At 41.6% G+C, this 26,028-nt stretch overlaps 1 protein-coding gene across 5 annotated transcripts in view; it reads right to left on the minus strand.

The window, feature by feature from the left end:
* Window positions 1-6,777: 6,777 nt before the first annotated feature.
* The window catches only part of RNF145 (ring finger protein 145), a 55,252-nt gene continuing 36,001 nt past the window's right edge, over window positions 6,778-26,028 (minus strand). For 4 of the 5 annotated variants that reach the window (XM_075056883.1, XM_075056884.1, XM_075056885.1 and 1 more), the window contains 7 exons: window positions 21,771-22,006; window positions 18,188-18,363; window positions 14,264-14,404; window positions 12,711-12,893; window positions 10,639-10,786; window positions 9,594-9,950; window positions 6,778-8,431 (listed from right to left, as the gene is read on the minus strand). In XM_075056883.1, coding sequence (XP_074912984.1) covers window positions 7,988-8,431; window positions 9,594-9,950; window positions 10,639-10,786; window positions 12,711-12,893; window positions 14,264-14,404; window positions 18,188-18,363; window positions 21,771-22,006 — 1,685 coding nt within the window. In that variant the 3' untranslated portion in view covers window positions 6,778-7,987. The remainder of the gene's footprint in view (window positions 8,432-9,593; window positions 9,951-10,638; window positions 10,787-12,710; window positions 12,894-14,263; window positions 14,405-18,187; window positions 18,364-21,770; window positions 22,007-26,028) is intronic. The other variant, XM_075056882.1, reaches the window with a different exon arrangement.

Genomic DNA, 26,028 nt, shown 5'->3' on the forward strand with positions numbered 1-26,028 from the left:
GGCAGACCCGCAGCATCTGTATCGCATGAATAGCCAGCATACACACAGAAAACATCTTATTGTATACAATACTCCTGTAGAGCTCTGCAAGGTGCGCTCACCCAAATCCCATCCTACCAGTTTCCCAGCCACAGCTTCAGAACAAATCAAAATCCAGAGTTAAAAAGGCTGTTATGACCCTCCAACTACATCACTTTGCTCCAGCAGTCTCCAAGGCTTTGCAGTTGCAAGTATAGAGAATTATATTCTAATTGTAATTTTAATATATTTCCCCAGCTACATAACATTTTATACAGAAGACACTGTTCCTCTGCATCTTTACACTTTCTGGGATTTGATCCATATTGATCCTCACGTGCTTCTTCTAGGATCTTTTAAGGCTGCAGAAATGACAATTTCCACACTAGTTACAAAATAATTACCCATAATAATTTAATAATGAGCTTTCCCTTTAAATTATTAACATAGGTAGCCAAGAAAATTGTCAATTTTAACAAGTTTAAATTCAAATGATAAATGCCAAATCTGTGTTAAATGAGACCAGCAAATTAGCAATTAAAATATTTATGCAAGAAGGCAAAAGATATTGTATTCAAGGAGCTGAAGAGCAGTTTCCCATTGGAGTATTTGACAATGGCCTGTGTTTGCATATCTCAGCTTTAAAACCCTGTGCAAAGGGAAGAGGAAAAAATATCTAAACCCATAATTGAAGCTGGACAGTGTTGATTGGCACCCAGTGGGATTTCACCAGAATCCAAGCAATTCTCAGAATACCCTTGGGTTATATTGAGCAGAAATCCTGACCCCAATCAAATTATTTCTATCGTATAAATCTTTATCTGTGGGAAGCTCCAAAAAAAGGAATTGCTTCGTGGCACCTAATTGCTTTGTCACTGAGAACGGAGTTGACTATGCTATCTGGCTTTTTAAAAAAAAAAATAAATAGGACGGGATGAGGGGGAAGTCTTTCAAGCTGGAAGAAAAATACCGGTGTCAGGGCAGATCTCCGATCCCCTGTAAATGTAAATCCCATTTTCCCCAGCAAACTTTGCAGACACCAACCGTTGGCAGAGCACCGGCAGCGCAGCTTCGCTCGGGGTTTCCTTGCTGAATTCAACCGTGGAATACGACTTTTTGATTTTTTTTTCCCCACCCCGCCTGTAAAACTCCCCGAGCACCGTTTGAATTTGCAATACCCCAATGCAAGCCCCCCCCGGTACCGTACCGTTCCGTTCCGTGCCCTCCCCCCCCCCGCCCCGCCGGCGGCTCCCGTCCGCGGAGCGGCACTGCCCCGCCGTGGCCACCGCGGGGGCTGCCCAACCGGCACCCAACCCCGGCTTCTCCCCGGGCTTCCACCCCCTTCCCAAGCTCCCTTTTCCCTCCTGACTTCATCTTCTCCGTCTCTAATTGGAAAGGAGAATAGCGAACCCTCTGGAAAGCGACCCCGGGCTTTTGGGAAGTTTGGAGCCCGGTCGCACGGGTCCCTGAGGGGCGAAGTCGAAGCTCGGGGCTTAATTTCATCCAGATGTTTACGCGAGGGTCCGAACGTCTTTAGGACGTGTGTGTTAAAAGGGTTGGGTTCTCAGGAGGAGTGAAGCGCAGGTTCAGGGTCGGTTTTCTGCTCAGGGGAAAGTTCGGTGCCGCAGTCTGGCGGAGAGGAACGTCGGAGGAGCGCGAACCCACCCCCCATAAAAGCACAGCAGAAATAAATACAGAGCCCACTTGAAACCAAAGGGGACAATTCAGGACCCCTCAGTGCACAGACCGACCCAGCTAATAAAACCCCACGAGGGTAAGACCTGTCTTTTCTGTTGCAAACAAGTCCGGGGAGAAGATGACAGCAGCCCACCGGCAGCACATCAGCCCAGACCTAGCACTTGCCCCCAGGGTCAGGCAGTTTTCAGAACTCGGCTTATATACCTCATCCGTAGCAAGGGAAAAGGTGACCCTGCAGCTTGCTTTAATTATTGTCTCCAGCTCCACACCTTTCAAAAAAAAAAAAAACCAAAAAAACCTCTGGTAAGAAATGGCTGCACAGGCCCAGTTCTTGTGAAAATGCTTCTAACTGCTTCAGTCAGTCCTCACTGCCGTGTATTACAGCCGGACACAGGACCAGGCACAGACCAGAACCCCCCAACTGCACCCATCGAGCTCCACATGAAGCCGACACACTTGGTTGCATCTTCCACAGTACTTAATATTTAAGCACATCGAAGTATAATGAAGAATTCTAGTAATGTTCAACAGTTGGGTTTGAGGTTCTCCCACTGACTGTTTCCTACCACCTGTGCAAATTAAGATCATTACCAGCCTTTTTTCAAGCAAGATGACCAGATCAGCTATACCCAAAACTCAACCACATGCACGCAAAGATTTTTATCTTGAAAACAAGATGTATCTTAGCAGGTTACAATTTTTCATTTTTCTTTACTTATCAACACACACTTTCTAACACAGAGGGTCTCTGAGAAATTAATTTCCATCCAAAAACAAACAAGGACTGAAACAGTTTATAAAGGAACCCATCTTTCAAGGACATTTTCTTTTAAATTGCACAATGTGGCTCTTAGCAAGGAAAATAAATAAAACTTAATCCCTCTGCATTCCAGCTGGCATTTTTTCCTCAAGCTAGAAGCAAACAATCAATTTAAAGAAAACTCAGACTATGGTCAATTAAGGAACTGTATATCATTTCATTTATAAATACCATTTACCTATTCAATTGATTATTTTTATCCAATTAAGTCAGTTTTACATTTTAAATTCCTAAGAATTAAGTCATTTATCCACATTGCAGTCCTGGACTTTTCACATCTGTTGCTGCAAAATTCTGCAGATCATCTGGTCTTTGGCTGTTGTATTAGCCGAGAGAGTTTCAGCTACCAGATTTATTTAAGGATGTGGATTATAAGCCTCCAGGAAATGGCAACCACTGGGAAAATTTGTGTCTAATTACTGGTAACACATAGAAATCCTCTTTTCTTTTTTTCTAATTTGGGTTGGTTGCTTATGCGTATAAATTGTTTTTCTTTTACATCTTATCTCTTTAACCAGGATGGTCATCTTTAGGTTTACGTGTATGCCAGATACGCTCTGTTAGCACTGTTTAATACACTCCAAGTTGTAGAGAGCTCACCAAGTTTTGCAGGCTACCTTCTTCTCTAGAAGACAGTGTTTGTTTTCAAGAGACTAATCAATACCTTAGAGCCACAGAATACATTTGCTGAATGGTTTATCCAGTGAATCATAACTTCCTCTATGAAACCAGATGGAATTTCCCTGGCCACAGTCCCCACGGCGGCACTAGGCATTCCCAGGCACAACCGTCCAGTGCTGCAGCACTAAACCGCACCACGGAAAGGAGTCACCGGACCTCTAGCCTTGGATTCTAGCAGGGTGCTAATAAGTAAAATAGCCCTAGTTAAAACAAATAGGCATTGTCAAAAAGAAAGCTGGTATCTTCAGGGTGTGGGGCAGTGAACTGTGATCCTTAATGTGATTGAACATACCTATCACAAAAATGGGCACCAATTCATTTCTAAACTCAGTGCTGTAATACCAAGAAAAACTGCGTTTAAAATTGCATTTACTGACAACTTTCTAAGTGCAAGCAAAGCCAAAGAGATTAGTAGGAAAATGTATTTGTCAATCTTTCCCACAAATATTTTTGTGGCATGACATCACAGGCAAGACTTGGAATAAGCAATCCTTACAGGACAGACTTAGCTAATATGCAACAGCTCCAGACACTGCAGAGACCAAAAAAGTAGGGCTGGAAAATTATTTAAAGGTCTCTTCATACAAATTTAACATGCAGGAGAAAAAAAGCCAGCACCAATCCACTAGTCACCTCCACAGCCCTCCTCAGAGCAACATAAACCAGCAGCAGTCCATGGACCATTCCTTCTTGAGAACTTCCAACCCTGTGGTTAACCGTGCCGTGTCATACCGCCTGCTTCAAACCAAGCGGGCTTCCTGCCATTTGCTCTCCTGACCTGAACAAAACCCAGCAACATCAGTTTCACTCTAATTTGGTTACCATCATTCTGAACGCAGCTGGCTTCCCAACAACGTAACATGCTTCCAACAGCCAGTTCCCCTTCCCAAGCATGTTTTTTAGACACTGATATCAACTTTCTCATATTTTGTATCTTTTCTGCTAGAAATAATTTGAATTTTGAACCTAAATCAAACTCCTTAACTTCCCCTGCCAGTTAGGAAAAACGTTACAAGTCTATTTTAGGAAAAGGATTGAGGTAACTTAGAAATTTAATTTAAAATGAATCAGGAAAGAAGGGAACTTGGAATGAAGAAGTTTTCCCACGCTGGAAAACCCTGTGCATTTCAAGTACTCTGCCTTGGCATGAAATGAAGTGCTTTGCTAGAAATAAGGAAGGAAGTAGATTCTTCTGCTGCAAAATAGCCAAAAGCCAAGGGAGCTGAGAGCAATGCAATTCAAACCAAGGCTTTCAACTCAAATTCCTGGCCACAGACTTGTTTGCTCTTCTCATGGAGTCATCTCACCTTGTGTAAATACATTTCCCTGAGCCCAGAGCAATGGACTCTGTAAATCATCAGCACTGGGATACTCAATAGGACTGCCTAGACACACACCATCACACCATGTGATCAGTGCTCCCATTTCCAACAAAAAACCAACCAGCCATAAAATTTCCAACTGTTCCCATTATATCACCTAGCTGGAAGCATCTTTTTGAGTCCAAATGTTCGTCAATCACACCACCACCATCAGGAGTCCACATAAAAATGATTTCAAGCCTCAGCCTACAGTTATACCCTGATCATAAACACTCAAAAAAAGCATTTTTTTCCCATTTACTCATGCACAGCTGCAGAGAAAATCAGCTCAAAGCAAGCAGTGTCCAAGAGGGAGTTCTGCACTAGACAAAGCTCAGAGGTCAGGAGCGTTCACCCAGATGCTCTACAGAGCATTGAGACAGAAGGTTCATTTCATTCCTTACCTCCCTGCTCCCCCATGGCAGCCTTCCCCCTTTTTCTCCTGTTCCCCTTCAAGTTACACAGTTTATTTCTTCTGCAAGATCTAACTTGGCGTGAGTTTTGGCAGTTCTCACTTCATCTCTGCACTTCCTGACCTGTAAGATACAGCCTGCTTGGCTTATCAGTATTTCTTTCCCACCCACCCCCATTACTTGCAGGCTTATTTTTAAGTTCCTTCTAGAGCTAGCTGTCCCTAGTTTTTCAGAAAATGGTATTCTGTCAGCATTTTCGAGTTGGAAAAATCAAAACCAAAAATGAAGCAAAAATGAACACCCCACACCCTTGAACTTTCTAGTCAAGCTGATTTTACTAACCACTTACCTCTGCCTCGTGAACCCTGCAGTAATGTACACACTCCACCTCAGCTTGCTCTCTACAAACAACTCTTTTTGTAATAGTGTTGGCACCTAATGAAGGTAACTTCCATCTTTCAAGAAAAGCCCTGTTCCTGTGAACTCCCTAAACCAGCCGCCTCCCCTCCTTCCCCTCCTTTCTCTCTTGAAAATACCCTTCTTATAGTAAAAAAAGGTGCATCAGAGATGTTTTCATCTCATCAGCCCCTTCTTGCCAGGATGTAGTGCTAAGACCGCCTGAGCCCCCACATCTTTGAGCACCTTCTCCAGCACAGAACAGTTGCTTTTAGTTTGCTCCAGTGGGAATCTTGCAGCACCGTTTCTCCTAAAAGACAGCACATACCTTCCGAGTCCATCAGGCTCTTTTCCAGTGCTACGTCAATGTTTCTGATCTGCAGTCCTCGCAGACAGCACATTTGCTGAAGATGTCATGGGCTTGTTGATCCTTAATGAGCAGTCTCCAGGCGCACTTACCTCTTACCGATATTGGTGTAAGTCCATAGTCCTTTCCTGTAGCTTTTGCATTACCAATTAGCTATGAATAATTTAGGGTAGAAATTAAAAGGTTCATTGCCAAGGGATCAGTGAAGCTAAGAAACAGCTTCTCACCATAAACAGTGTAGGCAAACCTTATTTTTTTGTTACTTTTTCACCACTTCCTGTATTTATGAAAATGATGATATGACATACTGTGTGGCATAGGAACTAACTGGAGTTGATGGGCCCCGTGATTCCCTTCTGCCCTACTGCCCTCATGTGAATACTGTAGATGAGCACAAGTTCCTCTCCTCCCTTCCCTGCACTCACCCTGAGGTATCTGTAACAGCAGTCACAACCCCTCCAACCTTCATTTCACAAGACTGACAAACCCAGCTCTTCTCATCTCCTGTTCCCAAGCACTTGGGGTACCACTTGCTCCCTACCATGGAAGTGAGGTGATCTTACACAAAGGAAAAACTTCCCATCACTGCTGTGAGGAACTTCTGGGGTCATTTTTCCACACCCAGGGACAGCAAGCAGTGTTGAACAGAGTATCCTTCAAGAACATATTCTGTGAATTGATGGAAAGTCTTTGTTTCACAATACTAAAGAGCACTCCATGACAGCGCTGCCCAGAAATTCCCCATTTCCTGCCTCCACAGACTTTTAAGTGTGGCTAGAATGGAAACAGTCTAAATTATGTAGTGCCTAAGTGTTCTGCTATTGTTCTGTTTTGCCCATGATCGGGCAGCAAGGACCAGAGGCAGCCAGGAGGTACCACCACGACACACAGTGGAAATGGGGGAAAGCATGTGCATCAGAAGTTCCATTGATCTCCAAGGGGAACAGAGAGCTACTATTGCAGAAAAGCCTCTCAACATACTTAATTCATGGAATTTCAGTACAAGAATCACATAACCAGGTGTAAAAATCTTCAAATGTAATTTATTAAGACATTCAGCTATGTCTGTCAGTCTACATCCAAATTTACTACTAAAAATAAAATAGTATCACATTTCACATTAGGAATACCAACTTTGAAAAACACTTGAGTCAAGCCTATCGTATAAATAAGTGACTAATTTCTCTTCATATCAAAATTCACATAAAAAAATTTGCCTGCCCCCTACTCCCACCTATTTCCCCACCCCAGTCCCTAGTTCTACTTGAAGCCATGATGCATGTAAAAATTTAAGTATGGACATGTCCTTGTCAAAGAAAAAAAGGTGCAAACCTATTAACAGCTTTAAAAGTGGCATTTGCGGAGTCTGATCATACACAATAATGTACTCATTCCCAAAGTGCAAATATCGCCAGAGTTTAATACTGTTTTAATTCAGCTGCAAGAATTAAACATTACACAGCACAGTACTGCAAGGCCTCTATCTGTGCCCTAAAACTCATCCCACTTTCCTCCTGCACATGGTAGCAGAGGTCAAAGTGTTCATTAGAGCTTTAGTTTACTTCATGCAGCCCAGACTGTGCCCATTATTAGCAAAAGTTTCATATACATCAAAATATTGAAGACTCTGTCATAAAAGTCAAGAGTCACTATAGATTACATGAATTCAAATGCAATTGCCCCACCAAGAACACCCAAAGCATACACATGACGTATTAAGAGTGCTTCCATCTTCTAGTACAATCACTGCTGTTGTATCTTTGATTTTTTGCTTACGTGCCATAAAAAGTTTTGTCAGCAACCGAAGCTGCACCTCGGTCAGAGACTAGCAACTCACTGCATTTAACGCCTCTCAGGTACCCTGGGACATGGCCGTATGCGATACCCTCTTCCTAATCAAAACAAAAGCTAGCATTCTGTCCGTCTGTCTACAACTTCTCACAGACCTCTTGTTCCTCTTATCCCTCACCTACGTCTTGAAAACACTCTTTCACTGCAATTTATTTCCAGACATCCTTCCTATGCCCACAGTTCAGAGAGCTTCTGGAGTCATTTCTACTACATCTCACTGGAGTTACCACTACCAAGCAGCCCATAAAAATCAGCATGGGAGATTACATTTTGACCAGCAATAATAGCTAAACTTCTTTCACAGCTGTGGAAGGATAGGTTTTCTTCTGAGTCAAACTTGGATCTCTGAAATGTGTTTGTTCCCGCGTCATCCTTTGTCATCTTAGAGCTCGACACAAACCCTCGGATCTCGAGCAGGGCACCCCTCTGGGGCTGCAATTAGTTCTGCAGCACAAGCTGCTCCCTGGCTGGCCTCACATGGGCTTGTGTCACTGTCCAGGCTTTGAGACCCCTCCATCTCAGCAGAGGCCTCCAGGCTGTCCTGTCCAACAGCAGGCTGTCCACTGCTCTTGCTAGGGCTGTCTTTCATATTTGGCCCATTGTCATGTTCAACACCAGGGGGCTCAGCTGCATCTCCAGGTCTCGTATTTTGCTCTGCACTAGGATTTGGCTGTTGAACTGGCTCTGGTCCCAGTCCTGGTAGCTGTGAAGGGCTCTTAAGTTGGCAGTGGCACAGAGGGCAGGTTTCCTGCACATACAGCCATTTCTTAAGACAACCCGCATGAAAAAAATGGCTACATGGTGTGATCACAGCAGTTTTCATATCCTGAAAGACACAAAAAACCAAAGATCATATTATTTGTAATCCCATTTCTCTTCCCTCACCCCATACATCTAATGGGTCCACTAGACAGAGGAGACAGAAGCAGTCCACAGGCAAGTAAGAGAATGTTCCTTCCTTCATACCAACAAGCCTCCGCATTCAAATACACACAAAATTCAAACGCAAGCCAGGTCTGGCTGTTGATATTACAGGGATCAGCAATTAGGCAAAAAGCTTTGTTTGTAAGGTATTATTACACTTAAATAAAAACTTTTGTAGAATGACAGTCACAGGATTAGTTGGTTTAAGAAACAATTGTGCAAGTCAAAACCAGCACCCCTACAGATGCAACATATAACAGTAGCAAACCAGAAATGAAGTAACACCCTAACTGTTGTCAGCTCAGAGCCATGTATTACCAGTCTGGTGTTTCAAACACTGTCATGCAACCTGGCAGCAGTAGTTTTACTCTTCGAAGAATCTGAATCAAACTAGGAGTCCAAATTAGTGCACTCCAACTGCACACTACTAATCTTAGGGTAGTTCTTTCACCATCATAAAGAACTACAATTTCTATCCAAGAGAAAGATACTTTGGACCTACAGGTGCAGTAAAGATATTACTTTCAGCATTAATTTCTAAGGTCCTTACATCTGCTGGCTTACATTAGAAAGACCCTTAACCTTTTGATAATTAGGTTTCTGTTATAAAACTGACATTGCACATGAAGTAGAAATAGATAGCAATGTCTGTAGAGACTGAGCTGCTTCTATGGAATAACAACACATCAGCTACTGAGTACACATTGTCTTTCACTAACAAAATCTTCCACTAATAAAAAGGGCACATTTGCTGTTACTATTGAGACCGGCTCAACCCAAACATGAGAGCTTTCAAAGAAGCTCAAGGATGCAGTTTGTTGTGTAATGGGAGAAAAAAGAATGAAAATTTAAACATATTCAAACTATCTCTTTATTCATAAATCGGTGACAGCACTCCAAATCAATTTACATAAAGCAGAAAACTGGGTATTTCAAGTAACTTACTGAGCACAGTATTACTCATTAAACATAATTCAAGTAACTTATTTTACTACTTGCAGACTGAACTTGACAGTCCAGAGGTATTTCAATTCAAGTCCATCTTCTGAGACTGCCATTCTTACCTGGTAGCAGATGGCACAGATATCATTGTGTTGCTCCAACTGTTCTTTTGTGGCTACAGGCAGTGATTTTATCTTATTTACAGCATCTCTTCGAAGCAGGAAACTTTTCCACCCCAATTGGGCCCGCAGCCACACATTGTAATAGGAGTGAATGAAGATGATCACAGAACCCATCACAGTCCATTCACCAAAGATTGTTTCTGAGACACCGTATGCCACCACACAGAGAGCAACGAGGAATTCCAGCAGCCGGTACGTGCCATTTACATAATAAATCACATCATCCATATTTTCTACTGGTTCTTTTCTGAACTCCTCCACCATAAACAAAACATAAATGAAGAGTGTCCCAAGCACCTGTAACACAGAGCAAGACCAAGAGCTCAGCATTCAATTCTGAATTGGCACTTAAGTCATTCAGCATTGTCCATCAAGCTCTGTACACACAATGTTCCCAAATCAGACAGAGGGCAGGCAAGCCCCAAAGTAGTAAAATTGCTGCTGAAATTCAAGACAAATAGAAGTCACTATTTCTTGCAAAGCATTTAAGCTTGTTCCCAAGTACTTCTCTGAGTCCAGAACATAGCAGAGTTGATTAAACAAAAGTGCTGAGCATTATGAGAGGCAATTTTAGAAATGTAATAATTAAAAAAAACCAAGTTATAACAAATACTTATAGTAGAAAACATTTCCTCTATTTACACTACATTGTTTTGAACATCAAATTGCTTTCAAAGAGCCACAGCTAAATAACAATACTTAAAGTACTCTGGGGAAAAAAAACCTTTTTACTATGATAGGTATGGCCTCAAAAGCCTTCTGGCTTTACAATTTGCAATAGACTTCCATTCACTTATGTTCTCAGCCCACCCCTAGGAGCTCCTTAGACTCAGATACAGGATAAAGAAAGAGATTTTATATTGTATCTTGTACTTCTGCCCTTCTACCATCCCTGTTCTTTTATCATCATATATTTCCCCCCCCAGAGTAACAGGATCACAGCTAATGCAGGGCTTCACAGTTACTACAGGGCTAACATTCTTACCTGAAGAGAGGTTAGAATACTGCTGGAGATAATGATCAACAGCCAGAAATCCATGTGGAAAAACTGACAAATCATGTAGGCCATGTACGCAGGGAACACGAGTAAGAACAAACAGAGGCTGACTGCTCGGAAGTGCTTCCACAGACTCCTGCAACCAACACAATAGGTTTTTATTTTTTAAGTCGGATTTGAGTGTCAGAATAAAAATAGGCTGACTGCTGGATGTAGGCACGTTAGATGTTTGCTCAAGGCCTTAACTTGTTGAAAGGAGCTTCTATTTTACTTGGACACAGTCTCATTCCCAGCATGCATATCTACAACACATGAACTATGAAGAGTTCCCTCTCATCTGACTTCTGCTGTTTTCAATACAAAGACAAAGATTATGGGCAAAAATTCACCTACAGTAATTGTCATAACGGGTCAAGTCAGTGGTTAGACAAATTAAGTACCTGAGATACTGAATGATTTAGATGAAAGCTCATTAAAATAAAGAAAATTATTAAATAAGCATGTAACTGTTTGTACACTTTTCTATATAGACACAGTTCTCCCAGATTATATACTTACTACAACTCTTCTATGTCTCTTTGCTAATACGCATGGGGCAAAGGTACTTCCTTTCATCACCAGATTTAACCCTTCTGTCTTTAGAAGTATATTCTCCCATTCAGGGATCGCAAAGGAAGAAACATAGCAGGACTTGAACATCCATCTCTGCCAGTCCTTACTCTGCTCCTATCATTTACTTCTTCCTAACCTCCTCCTCAACCTAAACACACCATCAATCTTTTTACACCCACCCATTTGTGAAGGCTTTCAGAGTATCTCTAGTAATTTACTATACTACCTCTACATGTTCCTCAGTTTGTATTTTAACCTTATTTAGCTCTGGAAATGAGGTACAGAAAAAGTGAAAGTATTGGGGGGACAGGACAGCAGCAGAAACCAGCTAATTTAATACAGTCTGAAGAAACATCAGAATGCTACTAGGAGGTCTGCAACTCTGTGTCTGTGGGTGAGAAAGAAAGGGACAGCTGAAATGGAATTTATCCTGATCCTAGTTGATTTAGAACTGCCCGGGAGATTTGGCAGAAGAGTTAAAACTCGCTATCACCACAGACTGCTTGTTTAAGCTGGGCAGATGCTCATATCCTGGCTCTACTCCCTTTTCCTCTGTTAGTATATTTGAAGTTAACATTGCTGCAGGCAGAACACGCTGGCTACAAGTAGCCTCTAAGCTAAACAAACTCTCTACACATAAATAAACCTTCTCTTTTATTTTTTCACTTACAGGTTACAGAAAGGGAAAAGACACAAGCAATTAACAACGATACAAACAGATTAATACAAGAACATCAGATAGCAATACAGCTCTTCAAAGCAAAAAATAAACTTAATGACAATCCCACATGATCAGAACATCTGGTACGCTAATGCAAGCCTTCCACCTCTTATTTTCTGCCAGTAAACCCTACCATTTTGGGATCACAGCCTCACAAAAAAGTAGGTTTTAGAATATCTAACACAAGGTCACTCATAGAAACTTCCCATCTTCAATGGCTGAGATCACTGCATTAGAGGGAAACCTACCCCACTGCAGAGGAGGTTAAGCAAAACCATTCTGCAAATCCACACAATGGAGTGTGGGTGGGGAAAGCACAGGCACTCGAGTCCTGGATTTGGTTAACTGAGACCACAGTGCACTGACACTCTTCCTAGTGAGAAAAGACACTGAACAGTGTAATATTCAGAGTGGGCAGCCAGCAGCTGCAGAACAGCATGGTCTTGCACAGGCTGGATGGACACAGTCCTGAGCAGGAGCAGGTGACCAAAGTCACCCGTTTGACAGCATACAGAATGATGAACAGTATTACTGTGTGCCCTTGAGGGAGTAGGATAGAGAGGGAAAAACTAGAGAATTTAGACTAGAAAAATAACTCTGCACACAAAAAAAAAAGACAGGGTAACTTTACAAGATACTAAAAATCCAAATAAGGCCATCAATTACTCGTTTATCACCTCCTAAAACAGCACTGAGTAACTTTCAGTTTAGGAAACCAGTCTCTTACTTGTCCCTTGAGGCTCCCAATGCCAAGACAATGGGATCAGCAATTTCCAGCATGGACTGAAGTATGGATGCCACCACAATGAAAAGAATAATACTGAGCAGGAATGCCCGATGCACAACTTGGAGCTCTATCAAACCTGTCTGCACAGCCAGGATGAGGAGTGTGACTCCTTCAGTCATTCCCCTGCAGATCAACACAGTCAAAAGAACAATCAGTCACATCTTTCTGTGTGTCAATGCTGGTTCAAAAATACATCTAGAAACACCAGGAAATAAACTGCCTGTTTCTGCCACAACCCTTCAAACATCAGTGGGTTTAGCTTTTACTGATGTCCCTGCTAAGGCTTTAACCAGAGAGGAATGTTTTCAGAAATGCTGTTGGGGGTTGGGAACTAGCAGATTTGAGAACCCTACTCCTGACTAGCAGCACATGGGCTACATCCAGCCCAGCAGACACCACCCAATGACAGCATGCCCCCAGCACAAACCATCTTAAGGACCCAGGTTATATCTTAAGAGGAGGAACCCACCAGCTTCAGTGTTGCCTACACAAGGCTGAAGGAGCCCTGCTATGTCTACACCTGGGCACCAGTCAGCCTCATTCCTAGATCACCATGAAGACCCTCTCCACTTCTTATATTTCCCCATCACCACCCTCCTGTCTGTCCTTTGGCCCTAGGGAAACATCCTTGACTCAACACCTCACCTAGTACCCAGTTTAGGCAAATCAGCAATTTAGGCGTTTTTCAGTTTATTCTCTCTTTACCTACACCAAATACAGCTGTCCACTTCTTTTTGGCTTGGAACCTCAGACTGAATTTAATACCTCCAAGGAGCACAATTTGGCACCAGCATGTGACGCAGTTGAAGTACAGATCACCCAGCACTACATGCTTCCCCAAAAGATACTTTTATGTAGACTACTCCTGGGCAACTCCAATTTATACCATTTTTGCTTCCACATCTTGGAATCCAAAATGTAAAACATTCTTTTGCATATGGTCTGAACTTTCTATAGAGTTAAGGGCTGGAATAACTGAGGAAGGTAGTGTCATACCTAGGATCCCAGTTTCATATTAGACAAGTTCGGACAAGTGTTAGGAGAACGCAGTTTCTATACTTTGGCTATTTCCCATAGTAATTTACAGGCAATCCATACAATGCTATGTTTTAAGCCTCATAGGTTAGTCATGTTTCACACATGACTACAGGGTAAATGAGGAAATGGAAATATGAAGTGTTTATATTATCCAGGTATGTGAAAATTTTCCAGTGACTCATGAAAATGAAAGCACTAAGACAATCAAACTGTGCAATTATAAATCCCAGCTAACAGCCCTGAATTTGTTACAGAAATGAACCATCTCCCAACAAGTCTGTGACAAGCTGTATTTTCACCTCAAATCCTTGCAATGCATACACTGGCATACAAAAAGCCTGCCAAGGATACCCAGGAGTTCCCAAGTTAAAAAATGGCAATGCAACCTATATATTTCTATATAAATCCATTTTTGCCTGGTTCTTTTTAGATCCGAGGCACAACGAGGCACTTACCTGTTCATAGCAGGATCATTCATGAATGCTCGGTAACCCTGCAAGTAAAACTTGCAGAGAGTCAGAACTCCCAAAGCAACAAAAGAGACTGTGAAGACCAAGCCCAGCAGTGAGTACGGAGTGCTACAGCATTCAGCAATACTGGGAGGAGAGGGGAAAAGAAACAAAAAGAAAAGGTCCATCAATTAAAAGCAATGTGATGAGCTCTCCCCTTGTCCTGTTAACTGTGCAAGCTGGTTTTGAGACAAAATTGGATTGGTTTAATGAAAATATTAAAAGCTCTACACCACCATGAAACCTCCTATCGAAAGATGAGACTTATTCTGTTCCTTCTTTCTGAGACAACTTCATCTTAGCTCCCCAGCTAATGCTGCTGTCGGGCTGGAGCTAGGGCTGTACTATGGTCCCCCTCCAGCGCTGTGCCACACGGTGGCACTGTCCTGCTTGCGTGGGGTTTTCATAACCAAGTCAATTCGACAGCCACAACGCACCCAGGTTGCTTGCTGAAACTTCAGCCAGATACCAGAACGAGAGTTAAAGCAGATTAAGGCACTTTCCACTCAGATCCACAATAGTGCAAAAATCAAACTGATAAATACTATTGGGAGACTGGGGGCTTTTTGGTAGCATTCACATCAGGTTCAAGTAGAAAACATTTGTCTTTCAAATGACTGAGCCACAAGCAGCAAAATAAGACAGCAAAGAATATTCTCCCTCAGCAAGCTTCTTCCTCTCTTTTGCTACAGAAGTCCCACATATTGAGACCCCAGAATACATCTGATGATGCTGAGAACAGCTGCATTACTTCAGCTTCCTCACCTTAGGGCTGCTCTTCTGCTGATCCTGGCATTGCAATATTTGGAGCAGCCTAAGCCTCAGAACATACTTCGGCTTCTGAAACACAACACTGACAGAACAAGGGGAGTGCAGTGCAGTGTACCCACATGCCCCAACACTAAGTAAAGACCCAGCTGTCAGTCAGGGATTACACATCTGGAAATCCTCACATACATAATCCAAAGTAATACACTGACACCCCCACTCATTTAAAAAAAATTAAAAAAAAAATCTTTGCTTGTTCACCAGCATAGTAGTCTGGTGAGAGAAATTATGGTGGTCAAAAACATGTCATGCTAATTAACTGACTGAAGAGTGAACTAGTCCAGTGCTCTGACAAAAGAGTTTTGAGGAAGCATATGCTTCACGAATAAACAAAGCTCATCCAAGAGACATTTACTTTGCCTCTCTTAATAATTACTTTAATCAGAAATCTCCTTTGAAAGCAATTCACAGCAGAAAATGTTGATGTGTTTACATATACTATTTGCAGGTGCTTCTGGTAAGCCTTCAAATTCTGCCTGTCTATCAAATCAAGCAGGGCTGAAAAAGTTCCTGCCGGTCAAGGTAGTGAGAAACACAGTATTTAAAGCAGCTACTTCTGTAGGATATTTTAGGAACTCTAAGTTTTGCTTCAAAATAAACTATCAGAAATCAAGAATCCTGGCTTTTCTGCCTGATGCTCAGGTTTTTTTATGTCAGAGTAATTTTAGTACCTTTCTTAAACTTCCTTCCAGATGATCTACTATGCAAGGGTCCCAGAGGAGCTTAAAAGCTCAAATAGAAGCCTGGGGAGCTCTCAGTGTTATGCTTATGTGTCAAGCACAAGTTTATAAATTGTCCCAAAGAGCTGAACTCTTCAAGGCTTCTCAAAAACCACAGCAGTTACATACTTACCAAAAAGAGTTTTGAGAGGCGCAGCAAGGACAATGAAAGCTACAGAACAGTTTTTACACAGCAAACATGCAAGTAAGAGCTTTCCAGTCTGAGAAGAACAGACCTATGCTACTCTGGATTTTAAAGAAAAGAACTGTTTGGTCTTTCACCCTCCCCTCCCCCAATACATGAATTGAGGGCATTGAATGAAACTACATGGATTCAGACAATCAAAATGGAGTTTTCATCATACAGACCAAGCTACGCTGTGAAACTCCTTGCCTCGGGATCTTTCAAATGACACAAGCATACATGGGTTCAAGGGCAAAAAGAACAAACTGATGGAAGAGAAGTCTTTTGAGGGTTACAGCCTGACAGCTGAAGTTAGATGTGGGCCTGGATGAGTACTAGGAAGCGCCCTGTTTGTCATACTACAGGTGGGCATCTTTCCAGGCACCCATTTATGGCCACTGCTGTAAAGCAGATCCTAGGGTAGATCAATATTTGGTCTGACCTAGTACAGCCACTCAGATGTTCTTAAAAAATCGGACACAGCTATTCTGCACACCCCAATTACTCTCACCTGAATTCCAGCCACACTATTTTAAGCAATCATTACACTTAAAGGGCACAGATGCAGAATTCACTCACTTTCATGGAAGAGCACATCATTTCTTCCGTTTTGTTGAACGGCCAATACTACAGTATTAACTGGCCTGACAAGGTATTTCAGCTCCCTCTTAAGGGGTAAGAGGCTGTCAGTGGTACTACCTGAGTTTGTGTTCTTTAAGATGAATAAGCGTTTATTATTTTTCTACTGTGACAGGGCTGAAAACACTGAGAACATTTGCATAGTTTTTCTGTATTTTTCCAACTGCAGGAAGAACTTCAGAGATCAATTGGTATTCATTCACTCAGATCAAGCCAATGCAAGTCTGCAAAGCAAGTTCCCTGTTCTGCCATGAATAGGGGAAGTCTTTAACAATTTGGTGTAGGAATAAACTCAACTTATTTACAAGGAAAAGGATAGCTTCCTCCACCTCTGCTAACTGCTAAATGCAGTACTCTATTGTAACAAAACTAAAATTGCAGCAGAGATGAACAGGAGGAAAATCTTCAGACACCAATGGTTTAGTTAACAACCAGGTAACATAGTGCTTTTACATAATACAGTGTGACACCGTAAGCAATTTTAATACCACATGCAATAAAATCCCTGGCATTTCTCCTAATGATAATGAATTTTGACAGCTCACACTATAGCACTATATATAGACACAGAGAGAGCCAAGAAAAAGCTAAGCAATTGGAAAGTCTGATTGGAAAACTGTACTGATGAGCAAGTTACTCAAACAAGTTGCTACCCAAACAGAAGAACTGATGATGTATGGTCTCTAAAGAGTATGTCCTGTTACCTGTGTGTTTAGACAACTATTACCTCTTTTCTCCCCATCCCAGTATTGCACTATCCAATTCGCCTAACCTACCCTCTGCAACACATCCAGTTCCTCTCTGCTCTACACTCCAGCTCCCTCTTGTGTGCTGTAATTTCTAGGTAAACAGCCAGCAAAGGCACACAGGGTCCAGTCAGAAGAATCCCTCAAATACTACCTTTCTCTCAATAAAAGCACTAACACAGGCCTCTCTCCTTTACCCTACAACCAGTTTTTACAAAGCTTCTGGGGACTTGGTATCTATAAGACCTTTATACCTTTGCCAAATTAACCACTGGGCTCAGAAGTTACTGTGGGAGCTGACTACTTCAGTTGCTTGGATGAACTCAGGAAGGTGTCCCACACCCAAATAAAGCAGCAAGACAGAAAGGGCTCAAAAAGCAACACAATGAGTAATATATCAGTTGGACTGAACTTCAGCTGAAATATCTCAGACTTAAAATCAATCTGTATACTGAGAACAACTTCTGGACCAAAGCTCTAACTATAGCTATTCCCTCATCAAAGAAATATTTTGCTTTCTTTGTGAAACTCCCACGTTCTACTAATTCTCTCTGTTCTGAATGGAATCCATGCCTCTCTGAAGGACAAGCTTAACAGGGTTTACATACATGGTCGTTGTGATAAGGACAAATATTTATAAGGTATCCAAATGCAATAAAGCCAATCTACATATCTAGTCTTTAAAAGAGTACACGCATTCACTTCAGAAGACAGCCAAAACAGAAAACCGACTATTTGCAGACCAGTTAATTACCTTGTCAAGAAGAGGAAGAGGAGCCTCTCTCTTGAGGCAGGCTGGTCCCGTGTACTGAAATAGGAATAGATCTGAAGAGCAAATAAGACAAGCCAAAACACCATGAAAAGAACTGGGACGACCAGCTGGTTCCACAGAGACATTCCCAAAGCCAGGAGACCATACACCTCCACCACCTGGGCAAGACAGAAAAATGCAGTTTGTTATTGCTTCACAGCACCTGTGATTTGATAACAAAAAGCACAGTCAACAATATAGTCACAAGGAAGCTAAGGATAATTCACATGGCATTAGCTATCCCAAAGGAGAAGAGAAGGTACATCAAATTACAGTTTGACAAATTACCGCTGTCTGCCTTGAAGTAGGGACAAGTACCTGACTGCAACAATCAGACCAGCTGAATGCCCCTTCCTATGAATAACTGGCTTGGAGCTGCTGACTGCAGCCCACTCGCAGCCAGAGGGGTGAGGATGCATGCCTCCAGTTCATGCACAACCCTCTCATACCTTTTTGCCCAGCTTAAGTCACAGCAATGCTGTCTTCTGTGTAGCTATTGCCAAGTCACTGCACACACTACATACTGAAGTATGAGCCACATCACTTCAGCACAGTACCTCTGCTTTGCTGAACTGTTTTTAAAGGAAAAACTTCATACCTCAGACATTTTATATTTAAGTATCTCAAAAAGAACATGTACCAGACTTCTGACTGTTCCTAATCCACCAAGTGTTTTGAAATTTGTGCTTAAGAGTTTTTTCAGAAGACTGAAGCTCAAATTACTTCTTTTGTATTGCAAAGACTAAGTTACAATGCAGTCACTTCCAAGAAGCTGGAACGTCATATAGCTGGACTTAATACAAAAGGTCAAAAAGGAAACCACTCATACTATTTCCTCATCACCTGCTTCCCACAATAACACACAATCCATAATGGCTAGCAAATTTTAGCAAATGCTAAAAAAGCTGCCTACTTAGTCTTTCGTGACAAGCATGAGGGTATTACATTCATAGGATGTATGTACTGTGGCCAATCCACAAGCAATACGCTGCTGGCAGGGATACAGTGCCAAGCTCCTGCTTTTAGCTTTGCACACAGACTTGTGAAGGAAGCGCATCTGCCCTCAGGAGACTCCCTTGGCCTCTCCCTTGGCCTGGGACCAATGCAAGCAATCCTGCGCAGCTCCTGGCAGCGTGCTCCACCACATTGGGAAAGGGTCATACTACGCTCATAATGTAGATTCATAACTGTGAGGTATTTTTGGCATCAGCTGCAAGCAGGCAGCCAAGGTTCTGGACCTGCTTTTAAATTATACCATTAGCCACAGTCTGAAATACACACACACACACACACACACAAACCTGCCTTGGTCCACCTGTTCTGGCTGTCTCAGGAAACACTCCTGGTGTTTAAACATCCCAATATTCACTAAGTTTTGCCACTGATATCAAAACAGCAATCAAATCCAGCGTAAAATAGTAGTAAACTCACAAACACCAGGATGAAAGCATCATTGAAAACTAACTAGTGCACAAAGTTATAATGATGGAAATACAAGTAGGAAAATATTCAAGACAAAACAGCAATACCCTCCTCTGGAATAAGTATACTAAGCTTGATTTTTAGTGGAGTTGCAACCAGTTACAAGAACACACTATGAGCCAATATTTTTTTGTATTCTGTTTCAGGAACACAGGCAAAGAGCAGCAAGCTCTTTAAAAACAAAAAAATCCAGTTTTCCCATTGTCAATACAATGCAAAAATCACTCACACACAACTTTTCATTCCAACCCACTCTCGACTACATCCATTTAGAAAAGCAGCATACAACACTCTTCTTATAAATACAGTGCCACATTACAAAGTTTCTGCCATTTTCTCTGTATTCCCAAGGAAAAAACTTCATGCTCTCAGCATAAAAACTCAGGACAAAGACTATGATCAGTGTCCAAAGGCCACGTACAAGGAATACTTCTTCCTCCCAGTTACAACACTGTAATAGAGCCTGGCATGCAAAGATCTGAAATACTAGTGGGCAGCAGAGACAAGCAAACCTAGAGATGAGGAGACGTGTAACAGCTGTATTTAGAACACAATTCTGACCAAAAAAAAAAAATAAATCTGCAAGAAACAACTATTTCCCCCCTCATCCCAGAATGCATTTGCACCTAAACATCCATAAAATGAAGTCTTTTAAACATAAGTGTCTAACAAAAAATAGATACATGACTCTCAACTCTGAATCCTATCTGAATTTGACTTCAGGAAGCTAAACTCTGCATCCGTCCATGCACATGGAAAATGGAAGTGCTGGTTCCAACCTGTTCTAAGTCTTCAAGCTGCACAAAGACATATAACTGCTTTACCCCAAACATTACCGCTCTAAGTAAATAGCAAGCATGATTTTCCTATTCCCACTGGAAAACAAGGATATTGAAGCTTTGCCAGTTAGCTCCCGACTTAGTTTTTAATCAGCAAATCTACAAGTTAGTTATGGACGAGATCAGACCATGCTAGGTGCTGTACAAGCACAGAAGGATAATCCTGCTCCAAAGACCAATTGCATACAAAATAAATAACCAGACAGTAATGATCAACATAACAGGCTGAGACCCTGGGACACCAGACACCTACTGCTGCCAAGTTTTTGTTTGTGTATGACAGATATGACAGCAAAGAGCTTTAAAGAGGGCTTTGAGAGAGCTTAACAAGTTAGTTTTCAGACTGTTTCTGGCCTGAAGAGCAGAAGGCAGAAAACCAGTGGCTTAGTTTGAAGAAAGTCCAGCAAGTGGTGAGAGCTGAAATAGTGGGTCAGTCAGAAGTCAAGCACGCATCAATCTTTTTATATTGAAACATATAGAAGGATGCATATACACATTTTTTAATATAAAAAAGTGAGGTGTGATGTTTCTGAACCACTAACAAAGTGTCTTTTCAACTGAATATACATCAGATGTCAAAGTGTTAACAAAATGGATACACAGCAGAAATAGAGAAGACTGATCTGACAAGTCTTTTGTTAGAGGTCTCAGCAATGCTGCTGTTCTAAAGAAAATACTACAGACCTTTCAATTCACTGTCCCAAGTTACAAATCACTGACTGTAAGTCACTAATTATTACAGTCAAAATCAACTTTAGTGTTACCACCAATTTAACACTACTATAATTACAAATGCTTTTCATACAGAAGGCATTTCTTGAACAGCTACTACAATTAATGCACAGGGACTACCTTGCTCACTTAATGAGGCTGTAAATAAATTCCATGCTGCCACAATCTTGTATTTTAGACTGGATTTGGGAAGGACTAAGCAAAGTCCAAGCAAAGTGGACACACTCAGCTGGTCAGCAGCATACTTCAGGCTAGTATCATAACTCATAGGTTATGCTCACCCACACAAATTATAAGCTACCATAAATCAAAGAAAGAAGATGCTATGGATAGGAACACATTTGGTTTGCTAAGAAAGCATGAGTTAACACACACACAGTTGCACAGAAGACAGCCAAAGAATTTTTTTATTTCTTTCCTGCAAAAAAAGGATCAGGCCAAAGAAAATAAAATTGTTACGTTCACCGTCTTACCTGGACAAGCTCTCTATATGCAGATTTCGCCAAGTTATAGGGCACCAGAAGATTTGATGCCAGAAAGTAGAGAACTTCCAAACCAGTGAAAATCATGGCAAATTTGTTGATGACGACAATGGTTTCCAAAGGGACCAGGCAAAGTCGTGCCAGCAGAGGGAGCATGTGAGCAGAGAAAAGCCAGATCTGTTTTGTTTTCATGACGCAGGAGCAGAGCGTACATACCACCAGCTGACCTGAAAACGCAACACAGTATTTTATAATCAAGCTGATTATCCCCTTCAGGAAAAAAAGTATTTTAATACATTATCTTTCCATAACACAGTTATCAACATCCAGCATATTATGACAGTTCTAACTAGGACATATCTGTTATGAAACCAGGCTCCTCGGCATCTTTTGCTGGGTCACAAAAGTTACCGTTCTCAAACTATGCACGCTTTTGCTTTACAGATTAGTGAGATGTAAACCCAAAACACATGCAGAATCATACTGAAATTAATATGAAGTCCCAGGAACAAATCATGCAGAGGATAACCCAACAAGTCATCCCTCTTCCTCCTTAACATCCCCAGCTCAACTTAAATTCCATCAGTATCTGTATACATAGCAGTAGCTCTTCTGAAACCCAACTAAACTACTATTTCATCCCAACCTATGCAAAAAAAGTAATCAGAGGTCCCAAATGGCTTTTAGAGCAACAATATTTATACTGTCAAGAGGAATTACTGGCCAAGAACAGCAACAGGAGAACAGCCAGGTCAGCAGCTGAGACTTCAGTAATTTCGTAATGCCCTGAGGCAGTTGCTCAAAATTATCACTGAAGCTTGCAAGTGACAGATAATTAACAACTAAATTCTCTTTAACGGTTGGCAGGGACACAAGCACATCTCTCCCACACACCCAGAGATTTGTAGAGTGGTATTTCTAAAGCAGACCACTCCAGTATAACTGCTCCCATTAGAGTCACTGGAAGCTGTACCCTTTATCTCAGAGGAAACGGAATAGGGTGAAACGCACGTTGTCTGGATAAGAACAATTCTCACTCATCATTTTGCAGTAAGGAAAAGGTTTATTGTGCATTATTTAAAAGCAGAACCTTGTTCACCATCTATGCTGGCTTACATCTGTAAGCCACAATACATGGTACTAAACCCAAATATTTATGCTCCATTTTGGAGCTACCTCCACTGATGTTTGCATTTCACAACTCTTCCCCAAACCAGAAGTTAGCCTTAGCAAAACAGAGTAACAAAATCAAGGCTGTTAACATCTCTAGGTCAGCACTAACTCCATGTGTTCACATAAGCTTACTGACCTTGTAAGCCCTTCTGGATGGGTTGGGGAGGGAAGCTGCGAGAGAAGAAATAGCAGTGCCAGGGTTTTGCTTTCATTCCGCCTGGCTTCCCTACCTAGGAAAGGACTTCTGCTTTCAAAATAACTGCAGCTGAGCTGAAAGCAATGTCTAATCTCTACTACTTAAGCATACAAAGTTCTTCCTCCTTCACACTGTCCTCTTTCAAGTTTAAGTCCTACTGTCAATTTGCTAGATGTGTTTTTGAATTAGCAGATGTCCTTTCAGAAAAAGCACCCTTGCTCTCAGCAAGACACTATCAGCATACTGGATCTTATAAGCCTCAGAGAAAGTTACTCATCTTTTTAGAAGATCAACAGACTCCAGCTCTGAAGCATTCTCCCTCTGCTTTGTTGTTCTCTGCCCACAGACACACCGCTACAACCCTATTTAAGATACCACCAGCACACTGCTGTGCTGTAATATTCAGGAGCCCAGTACAGTCAGCTTGCAAGGATTTCTGCGACTCATGGTAACTAAGGCAACCCAGCTTCACACACAAAGGGATACAAATATCAGCATCCAATATGTTCTTCAGGATTTAACAACAGTGTCATCATCTGAAATAAAATATTGCGACAACAACATGTTAAACAATCCAGCGCTCTTTGGGATGACTCTGGAGCTCTCCAATCACAAAACAGGACCTCTGAGTTCAGTCTTATCTCATGCAACAGCAAAACCTGCTCTCCTCCAACAGTGATGTGCTGAGTATGCTGGTCATCCCTGCTAAACTCTCTGACCCTCCTACCTTTTTAAATTAAACACTGATCAAAAGTTATGTGTCATGGGAAGGAGAGCTGTACACCATCAAAGGAAATACACGGAGCAATCTCTGGAGGCCCCAATCTCCTTCCTGAAGTCTGCATCTTGTCAATTCTCAACCTCTTCAGGAAGGGCCTGAAAATGTCTTCAGTGGAGCTTTTAGTGACTGGTACTTCCCATTTTAAACTGGGATAGCAGCACCTTAGCTCAGGACAGACAATTTCTCTCTGCAGTAAATCACAGTTTATCTCCATGTAGGGCTGTGCACTGTCAGTCATTACACATAACATAGCAGGATCAGTCAGAAGAAATTAGTTTGTACCTCATATCAAATCATAACAAGATTTTAACGCTCTAGCTCTCTGTTAAGACTAGCAAATCCAGCTGAATGTTTGCACTCTGTAAACTTAAATGCTGTGGCCTGAAAACTGCCAGACACAGCTAAGGAACCCGACAGCTGGAATCCTCCTGCAGGACACCAGGCTCCTCTGCTAAGGAATGAGGCAATAAGTAAGAAATCTATTGCTTTAAGTTCCTGCCCATTCTTTTTCCTTCCCAAAACCTCCACAAATACATTAAATGGTGTCAACAAGAAGCCAAAGCGTCCCAGCTGGTAAGCTAGTGGAAAATGTGCAACAAGAAAGCCTATGCAGTACAGCCACTGTTCAAGCCACTTTGAGTGGGGAACTGTCTTTATTTCATTCCCAATTTTAAAAAGCTGATGTTAAATTGACTGGCTATGTCATTAACTGTTATTCAAAAAACAGAGTATCTTAAAAGTTAACATATAGTCCCATGATTGCATTAGAAAAAGCAAGTCTTCATGGCAGCATCACTTCTAAAACCAGGCAGCTTTGTGAGCATGTCAGCTGTGAACATTACAAAGTAGCACACTCATCCAAGGGGCAGTCTTCCAAGACATTTATTTCCTCCATCCAGCATTTAGGAACGTATTAGTAACCCTAGTCAACAGTCATCAGACTGCATTAGATGAAGGGCAAGAAATGACTATGAGAGCACATTCCAAAAGCACTAATTAATAAAAGCATTAACAAAGCTTAAATTTGTGAACCAGCTGGCATACTGTACATCATCCCCTTAATTCTGACCAGAACTTTTAGGAACCAGAGCTGTATCAGTAGCACCATTATTCCCCCATGCACCTGCCTCCGTGCCTTTTGTCAACAGTGCTGCAGCACAACACTCTGGCAGAACACGTAAGAAAAACATGGAGCAAAGCACCTGTATATTCATTTTGCTGTGAAGACAACATGTTTCAGTGCAATATACTCCTGAGACATGGAAGTTTGCACTGGATAAATACCTTTGTATGTAACAGATTTGAGAAAGTATTTCATATTTATACAAAACACTGTCAAGCCTCATAGCCCACTTTCACAGGTCTTCCCCAAAGATAACCGCTTGCCATCGAGACTAAAATTACACTGTCAAGTTGGCTTTAAAAGAACAGGGGAAATTAATAATGGTGATATTAAGTATGTTAACGTACACACATTTGGTAGCACAGTCAAGCACCTACTTCTGAAAAACAACTACAATAAGGGGACACTTCAGTCTCACACCCAGTACAACCCAAAACTGTATTGGATAAAAACAGTATATTATCTTCTTCTCGCTTATTTTTAATCCATATTAAAACCTGGATGAAGCATAATGGGTTTGACTCTCGGTTTAGTTTGTCTAAATGTTACTGAATGACACAATGCCTCCTGATCTCTTCCTGCCCAGGCCTGCCTGGTGCTTTGTGAAGCTCTCTGAAGAATTCTGCTTTATCATGGGACCCTGCATTGCACCTGACAGATTCAAAGGACTAATTACAAACATTTTCTCATAGAAACATGCTAAAGGCTTTAGTTGTACTTTGGTGTCATTTGACAAGACAGCAAAATATAATATATCTAGAAATTCAGAAGAGAGAAGAAGTGATATCTAAAGAAGATTTCCTTTCCTTGAAAAATACTTACGTTTTTCTATTAAAAAATATTAAAAGCAAAGACAAATGCCACACTTGAAAGTCAGAATGCAGGCAAACAGGAGATGTATATATTCCGGTAGATCTAACATACTGTAAAGAAGTAAACCCATTTATATCTGCCAGCAGCAGCTGCAAGTAAACAG

This window comes from Buteo buteo, chromosome 24, assembly GCF_964188355.1.
Source record: "Buteo buteo chromosome 24, bButBut1.hap1.1, whole genome shotgun sequence".
In the NCBI taxonomy this organism is placed as follows: domain Eukaryota; kingdom Metazoa; phylum Chordata; class Aves; order Accipitriformes; family Accipitridae; genus Buteo; species Buteo buteo.